Source organism: Heloderma suspectum, chromosome 5 (assembly GCF_057233095.1).
Source record: "Heloderma suspectum isolate Gila_16-S chromosome 5, 16-S_ref, whole genome shotgun sequence".
Lineage (NCBI taxonomy): Eukaryota > Metazoa > Chordata > Lepidosauria > Squamata > Helodermatidae > Heloderma > Heloderma suspectum.
In genome coordinates this window covers 122,642,744-122,668,339 of record NC_139462.1, presented here as the reverse complement: position 1 = coordinate 122,668,339, position 25,596 = coordinate 122,642,744, and the positions used below count along the sequence as shown (strand labels likewise).

The 25,596-nt window shown below is 42.5% G+C and overlaps 1 protein-coding gene across 2 annotated transcripts in view; it reads right to left on the bottom strand.

The window, feature by feature from the left end:
• NOP14 (NOP14 nucleolar protein) overlaps positions 1-25,596 on the bottom strand; it is a 62,546-nt gene that overhangs the window by 11,464 nt on the left and 25,486 nt on the right. For both annotated transcript variants that reach the window (XM_084859897.1, XM_084859898.1), the window contains exons 9-15: positions 15,149-15,279; positions 14,935-15,020; positions 13,338-13,473; positions 10,047-10,148; positions 8,304-8,457; positions 7,361-7,520; positions 3,599-3,746 (exon numbers count right to left, since the gene is read on the bottom strand). In XM_084859897.1, the coding sequence (XP_084716023.1) occupies positions 3,599-3,746; positions 7,361-7,520; positions 8,304-8,457; positions 10,047-10,148; positions 13,338-13,473; positions 14,935-15,020; positions 15,149-15,279 (917 nt within the window). The remainder of the gene's footprint in view (positions 1-3,598; positions 3,747-7,360; positions 7,521-8,303; positions 8,458-10,046; positions 10,149-13,337; positions 13,474-14,934; positions 15,021-15,148; positions 15,280-25,596) is intronic.

Sequence of the window (25,596 nt, the reverse complement as noted above, 5' to 3'; positions counted from 1 at the left end):
TGTAAAATATGCACTGGGGCAAACAGGCTAACTTGCCTTAAAAAAGCAGTGGGAAGACCTTTGTTCTGTCTTTCCTAAAAGAGGTGGTGGCAAGACCTTTGTTTAAAAAACCTTCCCTGAACCACACTGTATTGGATAATCTCCGGTGGGTCTCTAGTATTCCATTCTTGGGCAAGGCGCTAGAGTGTGTGGTGGCTTCTCAGCTCCAGGGATTTCTGGATGATGTGAATTACCTAGATCCTTTTCAGTCTGGCTTCAGGCCTGATTATAGGACATAGACTGCTTTGGCAGCCTTGGTGGAAAATCTACAGTATGTCAGGAACTGAACAGGGAGAGTGTGTCCCTGTTGGTTCTGCTGGACCTCTCGGCTCCAGTCCTTCTTGGAGGGGCGATCTCAGAAGGTGGTGCTGGGGGATTCCTGTTTGACGCTGTGACCATTGGCATCCCTCAGGGTTCCATCTTATCACCCGTGCTATTTAACATAGATATGAAAATGCTGGGACAGATTGTCCAGAGTTTTGGGGCTTGGTGCCGCCAGTATGCCGATGACACCCAACTCTATCTCACCTTTTCATCCAAATCCAAGGAAGCTGTTCTAGTTCTAAACTGGTGCCTGATAAACAAATTGAAGCTTAATCCAGACAAAGCAGAGCTGCTCCTGGTTAGCTGAAAGGCAGATCAGGGAATAGGGATTGAACCTGTGCTGGATGGGGCTACACTCCCCCTGAAGACTCAGGCTCACAGCTTGGGTGTACTCCTGAACTCTATCTTGAATCTGGAGGCCCAGGTTTCGGTAGGGGCCAGGAGTGCATTTGAGTAGCTGAGGCTAGTGTGCCAACTGCACCTATTCCTAGAGATGTCTGATCTGGCCATGGTCATGCATACCTTATGTAACCTCATGCGGGCTACTTTAATGCACTCGACGTGGCGCTGCCTTCAAAAACTGTTCAGAAACTTCAGCTGGTCCAGAATGCTGCAGCCAGACTGTCGACTGCAGCCGGTTACAGGGAGCATGTGACTCCCTTGTTACAACAGCTTCACTGGCTACCAGTCTGTTTTCAGCAAGGGTGGCTAGGTTCACTCCCTCTCTGCTGTCCTTCTACCAGCAGGCAAAGATCTTTTTATTCAAGCATGCCTTTGGCATATAAGCAGGTTGGTTGGGTGGGATGTTGTTTTTTATTCTGTTGTTGTTGTGTTTTTAATTCATTTGCTTTAATCAAGTTTTATTTATGATTGTAAGCTGCCTCGAGTGCCATTTTTCTTGGTAGAAAGCTGGGGTACAAATCAGGTAAATAATTTCTCCATTAATATGTGTGTGCCTGAATTGGCAATGACTAACCAGAAAAAGATCTTTCGATTGCGGTAGAAAACGCAATAGAGATGTCAACTAGGTATGCAGTGTTGATGAAAAAGGCAAGTTTCATGAATTATTAGAGAAGGATTGAAAATAAAACAGCCACTACCATACTGCTTTTATATGAATCTATAGTCTGGTGCATTTGGTCATTCTACCTCAAAAAAGAGGCAATACAGTGAGGAGGATGGCACACCTTCCCACAGAGGACAGGCTAGTGTTCAAAGGCCTTTAAGTTTGGGGGAGGGAGGATAAGGGGGGGGCATGGTAGAGGTTTATAAATATCATACATGGTGTGGAGAAAGACGTTCGTCTCCTTCTTATATAATACTAGAACTTGAGGTCAACAAGATTGACTGACAGGACTCGGAACACACACAAAAGGTTCTTCCCACAACACACAAGATTTAGAGAAGTCACTGCCATGTTATGTCATGATGGCCGCTAGCTTAGTGGCTTTAAAGGAGATTAGACAAATTCATGGAGGTATATCTATCAAGCTAGTGGCCACAATAGCTAAATAGTATCTCTAGGTCAGTTTACATTCCAATTCCAAAGAAGGGCAACGCCAAAGAGTGTTCAAACTACCGTACAGTTGCGCTCATTTCACATGCCAGCAAGGTGATGCTCAAAATCCTACAAGCTAGGCTTCAGCAGTATGCGAACCGAGAACTACCGGAAGTACAAGCTGGGTTTCGAAGCGGCAGAGGAACTAGAGATCAAATCGCCAATATTCGCTGGATCATGGAGAAAGCGAGAGAATTCCAGAAAAACGTCTATTTCTGCTTCATTGACTATGCTAAAGCCTTTGATTGTGTAGATTACAACAAACTCTGGCAAATTCTGAAAGAGATGGGGGTACCAGACCACCTTACCTGTCTCCTGAGAAACCTGTACGAGGGTCAAGAAGCAACAGTAAGAACCAGACATGGGATAACCAATTGGTTCAAAATTGGGAAAGGAGTACGACAAGGCTGCATATTGTTGCCCTGCTTATTTAACTTATATGCAGAGTACATCATGAGAAACGCCGGGTTGGATGAATCACAGGTCGGAATTAAGATTGCCGGGAGAATTATCAACAACCTCAGATACGCAGATGATACCACCCTAATGGCAGAAAGTGAAGAGGATCTCAAGAGCCTCTTGTTGAGGGTGAAAGAGGAGAGTGCAAAAGCTGGTTTGAAACGCAACATTAAAAAAACGAAGATCATGGCATCTGGCCCCATCACTTCCTGGCATATAGAAGGGGAAGAAATGGAAGCAGTGACAGATTTTACTTTCTTGGGCTCCAAGATCACCGCAGACGGTGACTGTAGCCATGAAATTAAAAGACGCTTGCTCCTTGGGAGGAAAGCTATGGCCAACCTAGACAGCATAGTAAGAAGCAGAGACATCACCTTGCTGACAAAGGTCCGTCTAATCAAAGCTATGGTTTTCCCAGTAGTAATGTATGGCTGTGAGAGCTGGACTATAAGGAAGGCTGAGCGCCGAAGAATCGATGCTTTCGAACTGTGGTGCTGGAGAAGACTCTTACGAGTCCCCTGGACTGCAAGGAGGTCAAATCAGTCCATCCTAAAGGAAATCAACCCTGAGTGCTCATTGGAAGGACAGATACTGAAACTGAAGCTCAAATATTTTGGCCACCTAATGCGAAGAGAAAACTCTCTGGAAAAGACCCTGATGCTGGGAAAGACTGAAGGCAAAAGAAGAAGGGGACGGCAGAGGATGAGATGGCTAGATAGCATCACTGATGCAATGAATATGGACTTGAGCACGCTCCGGGAGAGAGTGCAGGACAGGAAGGCCTGGCGTGCTATTGTCCATGGGGTCACGAAGAGTCGGACACGACTTAACGACTGAACAACAACAATCTCTAGGTCCAGAAGTAGTATGCTACTGAATACCAGTTGCTGGGGTGGTGAGGTACTGCCTTCATACCCAGCTGTTGGGCTTCAGGGGAGCATTGGTTGGCCACTGTAGGAAACAGGACTAGACTGACCTTTGGTCTGAGTACACAGATGCTTGGGTAACATTAAAGGTCATAGTCAAATTAGTTTGATAATTTGCTTGTAAGAATTCTGCCAGTTTGCCTTTTCACAATGATGATTTTTTGTGATGACTAGCAAATGAAAGGACGTAAGTGTACTATGTGGGAAGCTACCAAAACGGTTTATGTGGGGTGGTAGCTTCACAGGATGTTTTCACAGACTTCATCTCAATGAGGTGGCAGCAAGTCTTTACCTGCAGTTTTGTAGGATACTTGGTCAATGGCAAGTGTGTACTAAGGAGTTTTTGGATGGGTTGCACTATTTCTTGGAAGGATGGAAGTGTTCCATACAGAACTGCACATCTCTTAACCAGATCCAGGCACAAACCTACGCATGATAACCTGTAAAAAAAATAATCAATGCTCAAGTCAATCAATGACTCAAGTCAATCAATAATCAATAATCAATAATCAATGCATAACCACAAAAATATTACGGTGAATTCTCGATGCATTTTTAATGCAAAACTTAGCTGCAACATTAATTTTTAAGAAAAGCAATATATAGAATAGAAATAACATTGCAAGGAGAAACTTCCCAAAGTGAAGAATTATCTTCCAATGTACAATGTTGGTGGCCCTCTTTTGCTGACAGCATCTTGACAAGGGAAGAGGGTTTTCCCAACCCACTGGGAGTCTTGAAATGCTTTGAGTTGATAGGTAGAGGGAAAAACCACATATTTCTGGATAGTACCTAACTGTGGTGCAGCACTAGCGCCAGTAATGTTTCACAAGTGTTCATAGAATTACAGAATAATAGGGTTAGAAGGAGCCAATAAGACCATCGAGTCCAACCCCTGCTCAACGCAGGAAGCCAAGTCAAAGCATCCCTGACAGATGGCTGTCCAGCCTCGTCTTGAATGCCTCCAGTGTGGGAGAGCCCACCACCTCCCTAGGTCACTGGTTCCATTGTCGTATTGCTCTAAGAGTCAGGAAGTTTTTCCTGATGTTCAGCCGGAATCTGGCTTCCTGTAACTTGAGCCCATTATTCCATGTCCTGTATTCTGGGATGATCGAGAAGAGCTCCTGGCCTTCTTCTCTGTGACAGCCTTTCAAGTACTTGAAGAGTGCTATCCTATCTCCCCTCAGTCTTCTCTTCTCAAGGCTAAACATGCCCAGTTCTTTCAGTCTCTCCTCATAGGTCTTTGTTTCCAGTCCCCTGATCATCTTTGTTGCCCTCCTCTGAACCCTCTCCAGTTTGTTTCCATCCTTCTTAAAGTGCGGAGCCGAGAACTGGACACAGTACTCCAGATGAGGCCTAACCAGTGTGGAGGAGAGGGGAACTAGTACTTCACATGAATTGGAAGCTCTACTTCTATTAATGCAGCCCAGAATAGCATGTGCCTGTTTTGAAGCCACAACACATCGTTGGCTCATATTCAGCTTGTGATCTACAATTCCAAGATCCTTCTCACTTGTAGTATTGTTGAGCCAAGTACCGCCCATCTTGTAACTGTGCATTTGGTTTCTTTTTCCTAGGTGCAGAACTTGGCATTTATCCCTGTTAAATTTCTTCTTACTGTTTTCTGCCCAGCGCTCCAGCCTATCAAGATCACTTTGAACTTTGTTTCTGTCTTCCAGGGTGTTAGCTATCCCACCCAATTTTGTATCATCTAGAAATTGGATCAGCATTCCCTGCACCTACTCATCTAAGTCATTAATAAAAATGTTGAAGAGCACTAAGACCTGTGGTACTCCGCTCGTTACCTCTCCCCAATTTGAGAAGATCCCACTGATCAGCAGTCTTTGAGTCTGATTCTGTAGCCAACTGTGGATCCACCTGATCATTGTTTAATCTAGCCCACTTTTTTGAACATAATCAACACATGTTCAAATCAATTAAAAATTAATCAATGCTAGTGCAACATTGCTAGCACTGGGGCACAGTTGGATACTCCCCCACTGCATCATCATCCCATTCCTACTACATTTTTTTATCCTGCTGTTTCTCCAGAGATACATGCGCATCATATACCTAATGCCCAATATCCTCACAACAAGCTAATCAGCTTGATTAGGCTGAAAAAGTGGGCCAGGGCCCAAAGTCATACAGTGACTTTCATGCCAGTGAGGCTATCCACTTATGAATCTGACATACAAGCTGCACGACAGCATTAGGTTTGCTTGCTCGCATCTTACTATATTTCACTTCACCACCCTGGGCCCTGGGGACCCTCCACTGGAAGAACAAAGTAGTCAACAGGAAGTATTGACAGAAAGAGAGAGCATGTGTGGAGGTTGTTTCTTGTCCCAATGGAGAACACTAAAGGATGAGGACAAAATTCCTCTAACCCAGGGTGGGCAACTTGTGGCCCCCCAGATGCTTTGGCTTTAGAGATGTAAAGTTTCTGAAAAACTTGAAGCCCTGGAAACCCCCCCAGTATTTTCCTGTTTTTCCCCTGGAAAAAATGGGGAAAAATAAGCAAAACTTATTTTAAGCACTCTTTACAGATCTAAAGCAACAAAGTGATTTTAGGACAGCCATTCTCAACCTGGTGCCCTCAAGATATTTTGGACCTGAGCTTCTCTCAGTCTCAGGCAGGATGGCCAATGGGCAGGAATTCTGGCCACTAGAGTCCAAAACATCAGTATGGCACCAGGATGAGGAAGACTGCTGTAGGAATGTAAAGCAACCTTTATGTTCCTAAAGTTATCTTATGTATAACATGGATTTCTCATAAAATTATCATTATATTTGAAAACTTTAAAAAGTTAACCCAGTTAGTAAATTTGTAATTATTGTCTGAATAAACTATGCTTATTTCCCCCCATGGCTTCATTATTTCCAGACATTTTACATCTAGTCTTACTATTAAAGACTTATTACATAGTTTTAAAAAATCATTTGGAGTGGGAGTAAAGGCTTGGTAACAAGTTATAAACGCTTTGCCTTAAATTCTTGAAGAAAATATTTCATAATCCAAAGCTGTTCAATCTTTCCATTTTTACGGAACACCCCCCTCCCCCCAGTCCTTGGGGAAAAATACAAGAAAAACTGTTTTTTTCCCCAAATTTTTGTCCCCCCCCTCCAGGCCTCCAGATCTCTATTTGGCCTACAACTCCCATCAGCCCTAGGCAGCACAGCCAATGGTGTAGACCAAAACATCTAGAGGGCCACAAGTTGCTCACCCCCGCTCCAACCAGTCCCCTGTTGCCTTGTTTTTAGGTATTCACTTTCTATTCCCCAAGAGAACAGACGACTCTATGAAATTTCATACCCCACAATACTGTGACTAGGTTTGCCCCAAGCATACACGACAGTGCTATGATGGCTATCCCTGAAGCAGTGGAACTCGTCTGCAGGTAGTTTTCATTCACCAACTGCTACACTGGAGGATGGGTCCAAGCAACTCTCTAATCACTGCAGAGCATGAATGGATAAGATTGTCCTGCAAATTTGCTTGATAAGGGGCATCATGTACCTAATGCCCAATAGGTTTGAGGGTAATCTGCCCAAACTATCTCCAAAAAGTAAGGTAGGATAGTTCTCCATAGTATGATTCTGTGCCTGGTATGAAGGAGCCACAAGAGGCACAAGATTCCCATTAGATGTTCCTGCAGTAGTATCTAGTTCAGCTATACGATGTCGCAATGGGACAAATTCCGAAATATGTACTTGTATACACACCATTGTTTTGTGACAAGCAACTCTAGATTTAGCAAACAAATGAAGAGCTTTGAACTTAATGATAGTTTATAAAGGTCCAGTTTTTCAGAATATTTATACCCTGTAAATGCTCAGCCCCAAGCGCTTTCTGCAGCAACTGTTTAACACTGTCAATTGCGAAAGAAGTGTATGGGAGCAATATTACCCTCACAGAAATTATGTGAAGATAAGGCATAAAATATTCATTATTTATCATAAATGGAATTTTTTTCTAACATGTCTAAAGCACATAACCCAATGGCCCAGAACACAATAACTGAAATTAGATTCTTATACTTCCCCAGCATACCCAAGATGATTAACTTCTATTCTGCTATCTTCTTTTGATCTAGTTATGAGATGAAGTGGAAGATTTTGCTTTTGCCAGGTCTCTGCACTTGCTTTTTCACAGATCACAAGCAAGTCTGAATGTTTTCCTCGTGACCCGAAAGGATGCACCAAAGTATAGTCTGGAACAGAAGACTACATTAGTTTCAACTATCATTCAACTTCCTAAGGTATGGGGAAAAGATTTATAAAAGACTTTGAAACATTCAGAGTCAGATTAATTCTGAAAATATTTACATTTATGATTTTCTAGGAAATTTTGAATGAGAGAATTTTCTGATGTTCCAGATCAATTGGGCTCTGATTTAGGAGGTTCATTTGATTTATACGTAGTAAACAAAACTGAAAAAAGTGCTCTACATTAATTTTGGAAGCTGTATCCTTTTAAAAAATGTCCAATAGCTAAAAGTATTTAAAATGAAATATTGGATTAGAAAAAGAATTCAATAAAGCACACACAAGCTATTTTAAATGATATATTCAAACCTTTACTTGGAAATTATACCTAATGGTTAACTTTTACATATTTTAAAAACAACTCAATATACTCTGGTTTCTCTTCAGATCATATAAAACCAAACTCAATAAAATGTGATTCTTACATTGTTTAAATTTTAAGAAAAAAATGAAGGCACTGAAAACGTAACATACCAATTTTAGAACACCAAAAGAACAGCACATGTATAATAGTTTGGGTGAGATGGAGTTATAGTGGGGTCAAGGAAAAAGCTGTTCATTGTTCAAGCAAGGAACAGTGGGCACAAAGCATATTATGCAGACTGCGCTTGCTTCTGGCACATCAGAAGAGCATCACATAAGACTGACTTTGCCACTTTCAAATAAAAAGTCACAGGATGCAAAAAAGAGTGTTGCACCTTTAAACATATTAGCCCCATTATCCCTACCTTGGACTCCTTTCTTGGGTATAGCCATGTGAAGAACTCCCAGGAGAAAATTGACAAGTTCTGGGATGAATCTTTGAGAGAGGGATACATATTCCAGGAGAAGACAGCAAACAAACAATCCTTTAACAACATCTTGTATTGTTGTTACTGGGCACTAAAAAAACCCACATAATTACTAACCATAGAAAATGAACTTTACATTACAAGCAGCATGCTTCAATAATTACCAGGTTTTAAGCACCTGTATAGAAAGGTACTTAACATTCTTTTAGGGAGCAATCCTATCACCACTAGACACTGTCTAGAGGGCCATAGAATTTTTTGGTTCCTGGGTCAGAGCCAGGGCTCCAAATGCGGTTCCCAGAAACTGTGCCTCCCTCCCCCTTGTAGCCAGCACAGTTCTCTCCATGCTCGGAAACAGAGCGTGGAGACAGGAGAAAGGGGATGATTCCAGGGGCAGGGAAGAGACTGCAGAAGCTGCTTTATGAGGCTTCCTCCATGCCATGCACCCTCCCCCGCACTCTGAAATCATGTGTCTACCTGAAAATGCAGGGCAGCTGGAGCACAGCGAGGATCTCCTCCATGCTGCAGCCGCCCAGCATAGGATAGCCACCAGCCTCCAAGTTTGGAGGCTGGTGACTGTCTCCATAGGATTGCGCTCTAAAACACTTTTCTCTGCATATGTCTCTCCTTGCCTTCTTGACAGATAAGCAGCGCTTAAGAAAACATTTTGGAATTCATTATGTGCTAAAAGATGTAACCACTACAGACATGAAATCTTAAATTATGATGTCTCACAGCTTGCTGGAACATCTCATGTCCACTTTTACAATGGTATAAATCCTAAAAGGAAAAGTCCAATGTCTGCTAGAAGTGAATGCTGCTCTCACATGTAACTTGAAATTTACAGATGAGGGACAACTCCCTGCCAAAAACCAGCGTACCGATTCCTGTACATGTGCAAGAGAGTGAAAAAACAGTTTTACAGCCTTCGAGAACGTGAGGGAAGATGACGCACTACACCATTGCTTTACACTCTATCACATCAGACTCTACACAGACTCAGGCCCTCAAGTAAAAATGACATGACAGCATGTGTGTGCAATGGGGGAGGGAAGAGAAAAACAATGAAAGATTAGGCCAACATTTAATGGGTAGTCAAAGCACCTTACCATCTGGACTCGTTTTATAAAGGCGTGCAAGAATGACAAGTATTCTTGTCCTGGCTCTGCATTACTAGCCCTACTCAACCTCAAGACCTTTAGACAAGCATGTATCTCACTTTTCAAGGCTCATGCCTGGCCCTTTCACTGATCTTTCTGGCTCCTCCCCACACATTGCTCTCTACAGTCACAAATATCTAATAATTAAGAGTCTCCCATATGTATACTGAAGTCCAACAGAGATAAAGTTACTTAATTGCAGAATCTCAAAGTGGGTTGCAACACCAGAACTCCACAAAATTACAATCCCCACACCATTCTTCCAAACTTCTTCCACTATGGCCATTAAACACAGGCCAAGCAGAAAGGTTTAACAATGTTTTGGGAAGATGTTCAAGCTCAGAAATCGCTTACTCCAAGGTGAAGGAGTTCTATAAAAATGTTATGCCCTCACCTAGCTATACAGGCGATATAGACAAGTGGATTTATCTACTTCCAAATATTCCTAACTATAGTTTCAGTGAAGGTCTTTACACATTTTAACTCTGTTATTGCAGAAAAGTGTGACATTCTAGCTTACCTTTGTAAGCAGTTGGCTCATATACAGGAATGATGGTGTTACCACTGGGTGCCAGAAATCAGAGGTTGGAAAAAGTACTGCAATGATTTTCAAATATATTAGCTGAAAGGATAAAGATTCAGTGTCAATAATAAGAGCAATAAGTACATTACTAGCTGCTTTAATAACAACTGAGTAAAAATTCTAATTGAAGAACAACTGGTTGAAGAATTCAGCACTACTCTTATGCCATGGGAGCTATTCGTGTCGGATCCAGCGCTGTATCTTCTAGTCATGTAACCATGTGGAGCAGGAGTGCACATACTGACATGGTTTTTTCTCCATGTCTGTTCCTATTTTCATACATTATCAGAACAGCACAGGACCCAGCCACACAGAACCAGTTGTCATGCGACAAGCATCTTGGTCTATTAGGGCTAAACTATTTGAGGTCGTTGGACATCCATACACAAGGCAGACTTGTTATTTGCTAATTAGCCTAGCAAACAAATTTATTTGTATGTATAAATGAGATCTTTTATTCAGAGGTAGAAATGGGCATCAGCAGGATACCATAACTAGGAAGCATAAAAGAGGACACCATAACAGGAGAGGCATGTGCAGCAAATGGATTTTATCCTGCCTTTTTGCAAAATAGAACCAATGCAGGTAATTCAATATCAGTGGATTTGCAGTGCAAGATAAATATGGCCTTCCATTTTTTTTCATCTAATTTAGGACCAAAAAGTATTATTCTTGTTTCCAGCAATATTTTGAATCTGTCTGGTTGGGACCAACCGAAATTTGGCTCCTTCCCACCCAGTACAGCCTACCTCACTGGCCATTCCACTAATTTATAACAATTACAGTTGGGACCTACAGCAAAATGTTGCAATGTGACATCCTCACCTCCTAAGAGGACTGTTCCTGTCGAGCCAGGGAACTGTGCCCTCTGTGGCATGGTAGATGGTTACTGTAGACAGAAGGAATTCCTCATCTTGGCTAAGAGTGCTTTAAAATGTTTAGCTGGTGGGATGCTCTCTGGGATATAAGGGTTGTTCTTTTTTAATTGTGGTATGGTTAATTGTGAATTTATATTAGGCTGTTTTAACTTTCTACATGTTTTAGGTGCGGGAGGAAATGTTCTTGTTCTCCCTTTTACTGTACCTTGATACCAACTACTTGATGAGAAGCATAGAATCTGCATAGTTGAATATTTACTGGTATTTTTAATTAACTTATAGTTATTTGGCTATTTGAGCAAGCAACACCTCAGATATTAAAAAATAGTTTTTTAAATTAACTTATAGTTATTTGGCTATTTGAGCAAGCAACACCTCAGATATTTCTAAATCTGTGTGTTTATGTATTACAGGTTCTATGTAGGACATTTAATGCTATGAAATATTAGTTTCAATAAGGGCTGTAATTAGAGTTCACATATTTTTCCCACTGATGAAGACCACCAAGGTTGAAATGCATTTGGGATAAGGGCATTGTGTATTTATATAGCACTTCGTAGAAACCAGTTATGAAACTATGTATGTAGGAGATATTATAGAACTGTTAATCTATTGTTTTAAATTTTGTATGGATTATATTAAAATTTGTTATATATTTGGAATATTTTTGTATATACAATTTTCCTAAAATCTATCGTGTTTTGTGGTTTACGAGCGCTTTAGGACAGAACTGTTCTTTTGGTGATAACCATGCCCTCCTCTTCAGGATACAATAAGCTGTCAGAGATTCAGATCTGGTTTGTACGACACAAGAACCCACCATGGCTGACCAGCCATGGTGGGTTGTTCTTATCATGTGAACCTGGTGCGGTTTTGGCAGGGTGCCTTATTTTTCAGGAACAAGCCATTCTGAGAACCAATAGCTTGTTGTTGGGCTGTTCATACCCATGGTGGCTTCTTCTGATGTCCGAACCCAGCAGGGAGAATTCATCGTGGGTTGTCAGAAACAACTAGAGAACCATGTAGAGAACCACATGGCAACAGTGTCAAAAACCCCTGCTGATCATCACAGTTTCACTAGTACTGCAGCCTTAATCCCTCATCCTTTCTCTGTGCCCTCCACCACATGCTCCTAAAAATTGAGAACGAAGGACACTAGAAAGTGTCCTGAACGTGGTTGCAATTTTTTTTTCTGGTCCTGCAGAAATGTGCAGGAGTGAATGTCCACTGTTAGGAAATTTTCTGCAACAAACCCACCCTCAAGCAGGCATTCCATCCTCCACCTGATTTTCTTTTTCCAACTGACACTGAACATTCAATAGCTACCAAGCATCTTCAGTCCTCATTGGACTTTTCTCCCACTTGAGTTAAAAAAAATCTTTTTTTGTACTACTGCAAAACCAGGGATCTTCCTGAGTATTCCAAAGCTATCCTCATTTCACAGTGGCCTAATTTTGGGTCAATTTCTGTCAGGACTCGCCATCTGGGTTTGCTCTTTGAAGGACTAGTGCAACATTATGTAAGAATTGGTTCCTGAATTTGCTTATTTTCCTCTTCCCTATTCATCCCTTTGTACCACGTCTGTTGCTGGTACAAGTGTGACTAGCAACACCACATTTTATCATATTCCCTCCCCATAAGAAGAGGGTTTGGTACAAAAGCCGTCATAGAGCTGTTCAGGCTTCCTCTATCCCTTTGACTGGTGGAAGGGATAAAGGACACATACTTTCCCCTGCCTGACTTCCTCTGCTGTGCTTTATAGTGATCAGGCTATCAGCCCCAAACCTGAGCAGTTTATCACCATATGGAAGGGTGTAGGAGGGCATGCAGTCTGGGAGACTGGGAAAGGAAAACAAATCTCTCTTCTTTACTTCCTCCTGAAAGACCCTGTACAGTGCAGGGGTACAAGGTAACCTCAGAGCATACATCCTCCAACCCCCCACTCCAGGACATTAATACAAGGCATCATGGGATTGAGCAGGTCATTTCCTTCTCTTCCCACGCCATTCCTCTCCCGATTTTGTTTTCAATGAAAACATAAATGTTCATTTTTCAAATGCTTTCAGAGAGACTTGACTGGCAGACTCACACAATCTGTCTGATCTTGGGTGGGGGGGGTGTTACACCCCCACCCCAGTTATGGACTCAGCTGCATCAGCATTCTGTACATCCACAGGTTCTTGTCAGGCAGTTTATTTGGGTTTTTGAAAATTACCTTTCATAGGCACTCAACCAACCCACTTTTCTATCAGAGGAAATGATACCATAATTTTAGAAATTGTAAGCTGCTTTGAGTTCACTGGCAGAAAGGCCTTACATAAATGTAATAAATAACTAAAATAAAATATACCATGTCTAACCCTGGAAATGCTACATGACCTTTCACTTCTAGAATTTCTTCCATGTCATGAGTAGCATCTTGAAGGACAAGTTTAACATGATTGCTCGCAGCCTTAGGGAACATCTGGCAAAGATCATACAAGGTCCTGTTAACAGGAAAGTCAAGTCAGTGTCAAATTTCACCGCAAACATAAAAAATTGTATACATTTTAAAGAAATCAACATTAAGCATTGGAATTAGTTCATCAAGGTAGTAGCATGAAATTTGGGCCTTCATAAGCCAATATGATACCCCATCTCATATATGGACTCATCGGAAGACTCTGAAAAGTCACTACTGCTCAGTCTGCACACACTGGGCCTGTTTGCATCTCACAATAAGTCATGCTGAAAACAAGTCATGGTGGGTCGCTAAGCCACACTGCTGCCAACAGACAATCAGGAGCTTGCCATGGTTTGTTTCCCCCTTCATTCTCCTGCCTGCTCCTGATATCCCAGGGGCCTTTGCAGCACAACTTGTCTATACTCCTGCTGTGATGAGATCCCCACCCCCACCCCATGTTCTTGCCTGTGTTGATATGTATATGCAATATATATCCGTCATAGAACATAATGTGGTGTTAATCTTTGGAGTAGAGGGGGAGCTTACCTTGCTTTTTAGGACAAGGTCGCTGTGGTTTTATTTATTTTCTTTTTTTAATACTTAAAAAAAGCCTTCTTGGCTTCTTCTCACAGCTGGGGATGAGAGACATTCCTCTTCACATAGATGTGTGTGTATACGTGGTTAACTTACCTCTGGGTGGGTAAGCACACACAGCCCCAATTCAGGACCATGGCGATTTAGGAGGCGGGGTTTAAGCTTTCCCCCTTCCTATTTTCATGCCAAAATTCCCAGCCAGCCAGCCAGCCAGCGTGTGTGTGTGTGTGTGTGTGTGTGTGTGCGTGTGCGTGTGTATTTAAAAAAATTGAGGCTTTTGATCTTTTTACCCCCCATCTGGCCTGGCCATGAGTCTGTGAGGGGTGGAATTTCAGCATAGTATCAACAAGCATCATGGCTGCTTACTCCTCTCCAGCATTATTGAGACACTTTTCTAGACAAAGTATTACATTTGCAACTTCTATACCATGCAAGGAAGGCGCCATGAGATTTACATGCCTGTCCCAAACCCATCTCTGCATTTCTACTGACAGAACAGCCCACTACTATGAGCCCCTCACCCCCAAGAGTGTGTGGGGCTCTCACCATGGCATATTCTTGGTGAGAGAGGGTATCAGTTCTTCCCCGAAGGAAGGGGCCTTTCTTAACAATCATTCCCCTCTTCCTCAGAGTGATGTTTTCCTTCCCTGAGAACTCATTCTCCACTACTGCCACTATGATATCCCCGGAGATCACACAAAAAGAGCTATGCAAGATCAGACAGAAGGCCTATCTGAGCATTCTGCTTTCATAGTGGCCAAACCAGATGCCTATTGCAAATGAGTGCAACTCCCACTTGAGTGAATACCTAGTCATCATGACAAGTAACTATTAATAGCTTTATCCTCCATGAATTTGTCTACTCCCATTTTAGACCTATTCAAAGTTAATATTATGTTACTATACTTACAAGACCAACTTGTCAATTATGTTTAATTCTGGTGGGTCCTTACATGCCATCTCCCCAACATAGTCCAGAAGGAATTCAAACAGTTTCTATGGAATACAATTTAAGATAATTAGTAAATTAACTCTTAAATGAAAATTACTTTGTTCCCTGCAATCAAGAGAAAATATTTTTTCAGACAGCTCTTTGAATAATATATATGATTTCAAAAACATACTTCTAACTTTGCCTTGTTCCCTGCTGCGAGGCTTGGATGATTTGATTTCCGAATCCTCTCTATCACAAGCAGCTGCTCTTCTATCGTTCTTTCCGACAATAAAGCTTTAAATTGTTCATAAGATTCTGGAGCTGATGTAAAAATGAAAAACATATGGAAAGCTTACACATAATACGCTGGAGAAAAACTGTATAATAATTCCAAAATGAAGATTACTACTTGTTCCGTAAATTGCTACAGAACAGCAATAGATTCCCAATAGTAAGTTTTACTGTCATGCTAACAGCCACCAGTTGTGGCCCTATATCTGGATTAATCTGGATTAATCATATTATGGCATTATAACCAGAAATCACAGGAGGGCAGGAGGTCCTACAGCTTAGAAAATGGCTTATACTCAAACTTGGCAGCGTAAGAGAGCAGGTTTGAGGATGGCTCCTGCCAATTTAGAAAGAAATAGCTTATATATAGGAGTTTAAAATTTGATGAGTGACTTTCAGCAGATTGTCAGTTTTCCCCCCAGACTTCGCTTGGGTTAGACTTTGCTGGATGATTTCTCCATTTGTATTGCATCTTTTGGGAAACTTTCTTGTGTTAGGTCAAGAGGAATGTCTACTGTGTGCTGTGCCCTAGTAGTAGCATAAGGTGTTCGTAGGGTTTTTTTAATGCAATTTTTCAGCCCATTTTATCCTGTTAGAGCTCGTAAGGCATGCTCTGAACATACCTGTGCTCCCTAACTTCAGTGTGCCTGGAATGAACCTGTATTCTACCAAAAGGTTACAAGTAGCTAAGCAAATTGGGGGTGGGGCAACAGATAGGCCTTATACATGGAATTTAGCCACATTAAGTTGCGTGGTAGGCTGCACCTGAATATAGAGGGTTTTTTTTTCCCTTCTAGCTACCTTTCATGACTTCTCTCTTGTGCTGAGACACTCCCCTACCCCGCCCCTGCAGAATAATAAGTACACCATAATTAAGGGTTTTTAAGGCAAATGTTGATGCAATCAGATGTATTTGTCCAGAGAATCACCTCAATGTTTTTTTTTAATTTAAAGAAAATACTTCTGAGTACTAAAATAAACATGCTGGAGCAATGGGATATAGTTGCTCAATCATTCAGTTACCTTACTGCTATATATATTTACCTCAGGGGAAAAAATATTGCACACACATACCCATACTTCAGGGAGGTGGGGGAAGTACTACAAGAGAGAAGCCAGGACACCTAGATAGTAGGACTATTCTGGTGCAGTCTACCACTGAAGCCATATCTGAATGGTAGACTATGACTGAATAAGAAGGTTCTTTTTTCTATCTTCCTCTCATGGCTTCTCTCTTGTGGAGACACCCCCCCCCCCCAAGAGATAAAGAACACATTTAATATATGCAAGGGATATATTTGTTGCACAGTTGAACAATAATTCAGTCACCCAACATTCATATAGTAGAACCTCCATCCTCAGATGCAAGTCTACCTCCGAATACTTCAGGTAATCTCAGGTCATGGAGATTTTTTCCTACTATCTAGCTGTCTTGGCTTTTCTCTGGTGGCAGCCTCCTAAAAAAAAAAGTAACCAATACACCTTGGGCAAGTCACTATCTCTCAGCCTAACCTATCTCACCTGGAAATAAGTGCTATTCAAACACAATGGGACTTACTTCCAAGTAAACATGAACAAGGTCAGGTTGTAAGTCTGCACTGTACCTGTACACTTACTAGGAAAGAAGAGTCCTGCTGGAACATATGAAAGTGGATCCATCTAGTCCAGCATCCTATTTTCCAACAGTGGGTGACCAGATGTTTCTGGAAAGTCCATTGACTCCCTCACAGGAATGGTTCTTCAGGGGTAGACGACATCTAAAAATGGAGATTCTTCTAACTATAATTGAGTCTGTAAGAAAATGCTGGCTGGATCACACCAGAGGTCCATCTAGACCAGCATCCTATTTCCAGGAATGCTCAGCCATATACCTCCAAGAAGTCTACTAACAGGGCATGAGGTGGCATCAACCCTTTCTTGTGTAGGTAGATAGAACCTCCATGTTTAGCTGCCATGATCCTATCTAGCTGCCATGTTCCTATCTACTTGCAATCATCCACATAGCTGCTGATTGATCTCTCCTGTATGATTTTGCTTAGTTTTTAAAAACAGTAATCTACGCTAGTGACCATCGTTTCAATTCCTGTTCCCTGTACCAGTGATGTGAGGTGAAAATTTTCCCAGTGCTTTGTTTTTTCTGCAGGACATTTTTTCATATGTTTATTAGCAATAATGAATGTATGCCAGTTGTAAATACAATATTAGGAAAGATTGGCCATTTCAGAATTAATATTTTTCAGGTTAATTATCCTTAGCAGGTATGTGAAAAAATACATATATGTCATAGAAATAATATATATCTCAGCAACCCAGTTTGCATGATCAAACAACCCATGGTTTGTTAGCCATGAGTTGTTTGTGAGTGCACTAGAGCAAGTGAGTGCTGGTTCTTGCCTGCTTTTGCTTTCAATTAACAGCCCAGGAAAGCCCCGTTCCTAGATTATTTCGTGATGTGCAAACCTGGAAACTCTGGGTCATTTAGGGATTTGAACAATCCAAAGCTAAATTGTGGCTTGTTGAAAAGTGGAAATAGAGAGTGTATTGGAGGCAGCCTGCTCGCTCCTGCACACCGCTGCCAATTCCTGGGTTAAACAACCCAGGAATTGGCCATGTTGTGTGAATTGGGTCAGAGTGAAATGGAACTAATAAATAGTGAAAGTGGGGAGGCAGCTGGCATACCAACCAAAGCTGGAAAAGGACACTAGCCACAAATGCCACTGGAGCATCCAGCAGCCCAACTGTATCCTAGAGCACCCTCAAACTGCTAATCTGATCTTTTTTGCAAAATGCAACCCTCATCCAGTACAAAATGAATACCTAAATTAAAGGTAGGCAACCTTTTTGGGCCTGTGGGCACATTTGGCAATCGCTGCCATGTGAGGTGTGCCTAGTTGTAAAGGGCAAGTAACCAGCCAAAATGACTGAGTACAGGGCAGAGGTGGGATCCAAGGCCCAACGCACTAAACAACTCCTCTGATCCCAGTTTTCAGCACCGATGGAAACCTATTTCACCAAAGGCAAGCTTTTTCTCCCCCACTCCCTCCTCTGCCAGCCAACTCATTCCACTCCCATCCTTTTTTTCTCTTTCACTCTGGATCACTATCCAAACCCACTCACTCCCAACTCACCATCCATAGATACGTGCTCTCTCTCTCACGCCCTCCTAACCACAAGCCTGCAGCCATCCATCCTCCTCGCTCCCTGTATACACAAACACCCACCCACCATGTACCCATTATGCATGCATGCATACGTGCACACACGCACATCCCTCCCTTACCCTTTTCAAAGCAAGCACAATGCCCCCCACCACACTCACTCTTTTTAAGGCCCCCCCCAAATCCTTTCTTCCCCTCCCTCTCACACACGTGCAGCCCCCATCCATGCAGACATACAAGCACACAACCCTCCCCAACCACCCAGGCTGCTCGAAGTAGGCTCCCCAATCTCTTGCTGGCTTCCTGCTGCTCCTCTTGCTCCCCTCCCTGCTGGCCTCCCTGACCCCTCCAACTGGCTTACCGCTGCTGTTCCTACTTGCGCCCTCCCCCCGCTTACCTGACAGACTGTATATCCTACACTGTCCATTTCACCTACCCACCTGGTTCCTCTGTCTTGTATGGATTCCAGTTCAGTTTATTAGCCTCACCCAGCCCATGGCTGACATTACAGACACCTGCTGTTTCACTGGATTAGGTGGAAGGGAGAAACAGGGGTCGGTATCCTCTGCATATAGAATCATAGAATAGTAGGGTTGGAAGGGGCCTATAAGACCATCGAGTCCAACCCCCTGTTCAATGCAGGAATCCAAGTCAGAGCATCCCCGACAGATGGCTGTCCAGCCTCGTCTCAATTGCCCCCAATGTGGGAGAGCCCACTACCTCCCTAGGTAATTGGTTCCACTGTCATATTGCTCTAACAGTCAGGAAGTTCTTCCTGATGTTCAGCCAGAATCTGGCTTCCTGTAACTTGAGCCCATTATTCTGTGTCCTGCACTCTGGGATGATCGAGAAGAGATCCTGAGAGATACAGAGAGGCCTTCCTCTCTGTGACAAGCTTTCAAGTACTTGAAGAGAGCGATCATCTCTCCACTCAGTCTTCTCTTCTCAAGGCTAAACATGCAAGTTCTTTCAGTCTCTCTTCATAGGGCTTTGTTTCCAGTCCCCTGATCATCTTTGTTGCCTTCCTCTGAACCCTCTCCAGCTTGCCTGCATCCTTCTTAAAGTGCGGTGCCCAGAACTGGACACAGTACTCCAGATGAGGCCTAACCAGTGCTGAGTAGAGGGGAACAAGTACTTCTTGGGATCTGGAAGCTATGCTTCTATTAATGTAGCGCAAAATAGCATTTGCCTTGTTTGCAGCCACATCACATTGTTAGCTCATATTCAGTTTGTGATCAACAACAATTCCAAGATCCTTCTCGCCTGTACTGTTGTTGAGCCACGTATCCCCCATCTTGTAACTGTGCATTTGGTTTCTTTTTCCTAGGTGCAGAACTTGGCATTTATCCCTGTTAAATTTAATACTGTTCTTTCTGTCCAGCGCTCCAGTCTATCAAGATCACTTTGAATTCTGTTTCTGCCTTCCAAGGTATTAGCTATCCTGCCCAATCTGTCATTTGTCATCTGGAAGGAAATTGGATCAGCATTCCCTGCACCTCCTCCTCCAAGTCATTAATACAAATGTTGAAGAGCACTGGGCCCAGGACTGAGCCCTGCGGTACCCCGCTTGTTACCTCTCCCCAGTTTTGAGATGATCCCATTAATAAGCACTCTTTGAGTCCGATTCTGTAGCCAACTGTGGATCCACCTGATAGTTGTTTCATCTTGCCCACTTTGAGCTAGTTTGCTCATCAGGATATCATGGGGCACTTTGTCGAAAGCTTTGCTGAAGTCGAGGTATATTATGTTCACAGCATTTCCATAGACCACAACGGAGGTTACCTGATCCAAAAATGAGATCAGATTCGTCTGCCAGGATTTGTTCTTGACAAATCCATGTTGGCTTTGAGTAATCACTGCATTGTTTTCAAGGTGCTTACAGATGGATTCCTTTATCAACTGCTCCAGAATTTTCCCAGGGATTGATGTCTGACTGACTGGTCTGTAGTTCCCAGGTTCCTCCTTTTTTCCTTTTTTGAAGATAGGGACCACATTAGCCCTCCTCCAGTCATCTGGCACTTCACCCGTCCTCCATGATTGCTCCAAGAGAATAGACAGTGGTCCTGAGAGTTCTTCTGCCAGTTCCTTTATGACTCTAGGGTGCAGTTCATCTGGCCCTGGAGATCTGAACTCATTCAAAGTCATTAGGTGTTCCTTGACCATATTCCTGTCGATCTCAAGCTGCAATCCTGCCCCTTCAGCCTGTACTTTGCCTTTGCCAGGGGGGACATAGACCCTCTTTTGGGAGAAGACTGAGCCAAAGTAGGAATTGAGCACCTCTGCCTTTTCTCTGTCATCTGTTATCGTTTTGCCATCATTATTGAATAGCTGAACCACCATTTCTTTCCTCTTTCTTTTACTATGCACGTAGCGGAAGAAAGCGTTTTTGCTGCTTTTAGCATCCCTCACTAAATTCAGCTCATTCTCAGCTTTAGCCTTCCTGATGCCATCCTTGCAATTCTGTGCTACCTGCCTCTACTCTTTGTTGCTTGTCCTTCCTTCCACTTCCTATATGTGTCCTTTTTTGTTTTCAGGTCATCTCTAAGCTTTTTGTGAAGCCACATTAGCTTCTTCCGTTGTCTTCCACCTTTTTTTCTGGTTGGAATTGTTTGTAATTGTGCCTTGAGAATTACCTTTTTTTACAAACTCCCACCCATCTTGGTCTCCTTTTCTTGTTAGAGTCGCTTGCCATGGGACCTTACTTACTGTTCTGAATTTATTAAAATCGGCATCCAGGGTATGCATTTGGCTACACTCGGCGTTTGCTTCCTTTAGAACCAAGAACTCAAGTATAACATGGTCGCTTTCCCCCAGAATTCCTGTAACTGCTACTTTATCCACTAAGTCAGAGTGGCTGGGTGACCAGCCAGATGGGCGATTAATAAATTTAATAATAAATAAATAAATAAAATAAAAATCCACCACGCAAGTCAGGAATTTTCTGGAGGGGCCATGTTTTGCAGAATTTGTCTCCCAACAAGTATCGGGGAAATTGAAGTCCCCCATTACTACTACATCATGCTTCCCTGAAACATTGGCATTTTGCCTTTCAAAAGTTTCATCCTCGTCTTCTCCTTGATTGGGTGCCAGTAGTGGACTCTGACCACCAGGTTCCTTTTATTCTTTGCTACATTTATTTTAACCCAGATGCTCTCGATGAGGCTACCAAGCTCCTCCTCCTGTATTACTGTGCAGAGATATGTATTTTTAATGCCCACCTCTCTTTCTGTTCCTCCTGTTCTTTTTGAACAAGTTATATCCTTCAATTGCTGTATTCCAGTCATGAGAGTCATCCCACCAAGTCTCAGTTATACCTATCAAGTCATAATTTTCCTCCTGTATTAAGAGTTCAAGTTCGTTCTGTTTGTTTCCCATACTCTGGGCATTAGTATATAGACATCGAAGACCATGTGCTTCATAGTCTGGCTTTCTTCCTATGTGTGTCTGAAGACTATTGTTGGGCGCTATTAGAGCTGTTCTCTCCATTGTGGTGCATAAGCCTCCGTCCATTGTTACCCCCAACTTTATATCTCCCTCCGCTGTAGGATTCAGTTTAAAGCCCTCCTTGATGAAGCTCTTCATGCTGTGGCCAAACACATTCTTCCCAGCCTTTGTGAGGTGCAACCCGTCCCTTGCCAACAGCCCATCTTCCAGGAAGTATGGATGACCCTTCACTCCAAATCTCCTGAAGACCTCCCCCAGCAGTTATACACAGATGTTAAATTGACATGAAGAACAAAATAGTTCCCTGTGGTACATGAAAGTATAAATGCCATGTTGCAGAGCAAAATTTCCCCAGCCAGCCCCAACTTCTGGAAGCAACTTGCAACAGAGCCACTGCAACCTGCAATGCAATGGCAGTGGCTCTCATTTCCATCTGACAGATGGGGACGGTGTGAAAGCTAGAACATCCCCTTTATTTAAAAAACAAAACAGGCCCAAAATAATGACATGTGTTAGAGACATTGAGAACAGTATCTTTGGACTGAAACCGTTGCATATTATATTATTAACCCCTTAATGCCCAGAAGAGAATGGATTGGCCTGGAATACCAACTTCCAAGCAAGCCAAGCCAACCAAATTCACCAGTCACACATAAATATATTGGGGCGTGGGGGATGCAATAAGCTACAAAACATTCAGCAGTTGTGGCCCTATGTTAAGGGTGAGTCCTTAACAGTTTCAGTCCTAAGATATTGTTCTTAAGTGTCTCTAGCATGTGCCATTATTTTTGGCATGGTTTTTAAAAAAATAAAAAAGAGGGGTCATTCTGGCCTATTCTGTTCCAGCTTTTTCACCATCCCTGTTCCATAAGGGGAAATCAACAGGGTCACACTCCCCTTATCTCCCAACGGAGGTTGTTAACCAGGACAACCAAAGGAGTTTGTCTCAAATTCTTTCATCATCTGTGAATATCTGTAGCTAGGAGGCCACCCCCCCCCCAAACTCTTTACCCAAGGAGGACAAAGTTTAATGGGCTCAAGACAAGGCTTCTTTAGGAGTGGTCTCGCAATCAGCTCCTTCAAGGTGCCCAGGACTCCTCCTCCTCTCAAGAAATATAGGCTACCTCCTAGATCCAGTTGGCCACTCCCCTTTGGCTAGAAGTTAAAAGCCAAGAAGGGAAGGTATCTACAGCATAGTTGCTATGCTGAACCTCTCCAATGTTTTGACCAAAGTAACGTGGTTCCCCACCCCTGATCTAGAGACAGGCCACATTAGAGAAGAAAGGATGGTAAAATGGAAGAGGGTGGGGTTCACTGGAAAAAGCTAGAGCCAGAGAGAACAGATCTGCCTTAAAGTAAGTGCTTGAATACAAAATCAAGTAAGAGAAAAAGATGTCAGTGATTGGGAGCTGCAGGGGAAAAGGGACCACAGGTAAGGAAAATTGGGGAAAGGTTTTACAAGAAGATTGATACTATGGAAATAAGGTTCCAAGGAGGAACTCTTGGACACAAAGACTCTTGTTACCTGCAGGCTTTGAAAAATCCACTCCTTATGAAGACATGCTCTCCCTGTTCTGGCAAGTGAATGATGGGATAATAAGGCTTTTCAATTTTACTACTGTAAATTAATTTTACTATTGTAAACTGAAAAGATGTGGAGACAGTGACTGGCTCAGTTTCCTCTTCATAGGAGAATTCTTGTTCAGTTAGGCATTTAAAAGACCAAACATATATTTAAGAGGTCAACATTCAGAACAAACAACAATAATGGTTCTAAAAACCTATCTTCTGGTCTGGGTGGATTTGAAAGTTGGCACATCTTACCTCTCATGCTAGGAATCTAAAGAGAGTCCTATTGTTCTTATAAACCAGTAGTTTGTGGCAGCTGGTGTTTTGGGGAATATTACAAAAACTCTGGACCCTGTGACCTTTAGGGGCCAGGGCATAATACGGGACCCCTAGATACATTGCAAGATGATGGCAATGTGGAGGGATTTGATTTGTGTGTGTGCGTGTGTGGGTGGGGGGACGGTGAACAAAGTAGGATAAAAGCTTTGAATCACCCAGTTTTGATGACCAAAACTTGAACTGTGTACAAAGGTCATGGAACAATAACAGTCAAGTATTGGTTTTTTATTTGGTTTGGTTAGGTTAGAGAAGAGTATTAAATTAAAAAATGCCTCCTAAGAAAGCATCCAAGTCAAAGGTTGATGACAAAGATGCGGAAATGAATTCTGACTCCATAGAGTTGTGGAGAACAAAATTCGAGCTTGAGATGGCTGGAATGGAAGTGGAGAGGAGGGAGAAAGATGCTCTCAGGCAACATGAACTTCAGCTGAGGGAGAAAGATTTGGAACAGGAACTGATGAGAATCCAACAGTCATATGGCCCAAGCCCCACCTGCTACATACAAATCATTAAATCCTCTCTCCTTTCACATTGATATGGGAATGTTTCCCTTGTGCCACAGAGGTGATGACAAAGGAGCTTTCTTAATTAGCTCTGAGAGAGAATGTAGTGATTTTCATGTATCTAACAATGAACACATGATTTATCTCCATACTCAGGTTTGTGGGGGTTTAAGTGAAGTTTATGGAGAATCTTGGCTGGAAGACAGCGGAGATTGTGATGGGCAGATGGATCAAAGCTCTTTAATGGATGTACCATAGAAGCGGCTTGCAGTCATGGTGACTGGAACCAGGGGTAAATGGACTGTTGCAGGCAGTCTGTACTGTAAGGGTTCCAAGAGAGAGATCACCTGGCAGAGAGAAGCCAACCAGAAGTGGGATACTGTACCCTGATCTTGTTGAGGCTTTTGCTATCTAGTCTGTAATTTCCCTTCTACCATTGCTAAGCTACTAGAACCCTGAACGTGAGGACTATGGAAAGTTTCAGAGAATGTAGGCCTGTAATTGACCATGATCCATGACCCTGATGCTGGGAAAGACTGAAGGCAAAAGGAGAAGGGGACGACAGGGGATGAGATGGCTAGATAGCATCACTGATGCAATGAATATGAATTTGAGCACACTCCGGGAGAGAGCGCAGGACAGGAAGGCCTGGCGTGCTATGGTCCATGGGGTCATGAAGAGTCGGACACAACTGAACGACTGAACAACAACAACAACAAATTGACCATGTTAGAAAAGATCTTGGATTAGAAGATACTGTATTTGCTGCACTTCTACAAGAGTTTACAGAGGGTTTTTTTTTTTTTAACCCTTATGATATGGAGATTGTGATAACTGACCTTGCTTCTGGGGAACAAAGGAAGGACTTTACAACTCAAGAGTTTGAAATGCAATATCTGAGAGGGATGCAAGCTCTGAAGAAGCAGCTGCTGACTTATCAAGAAATTCTGTTGTGAGATTTAATGCTCTGTGTCCACCAAAAATCTAAAAGGCTGTAAAATTCCTACATATGGAGGTGACAAATCAGCAACTTACCATAATACAGAGATAACATTCACTCAAATGAATGAGAATACTATCGAAATATATGTGAAGACACAATATTTACCTATTGCATTGTGTGTTCAAAAGAGAAAAGTGGCTCCTGATGAAGACTGTGTCACTCTTGCCAGCTCAGACTTAACTGAACTTGTTGTTAGTGTGGGGAGACTTATACAGCAATGCTGTATCCAGTATACAAAATTTTGATCCAGGAGGAAGGTTCTATAATGGAACACTGCATCTTGCAAAAACAGTATGGAGGGAAAATCTTCTGCTAGGGAAGGCTAAATATA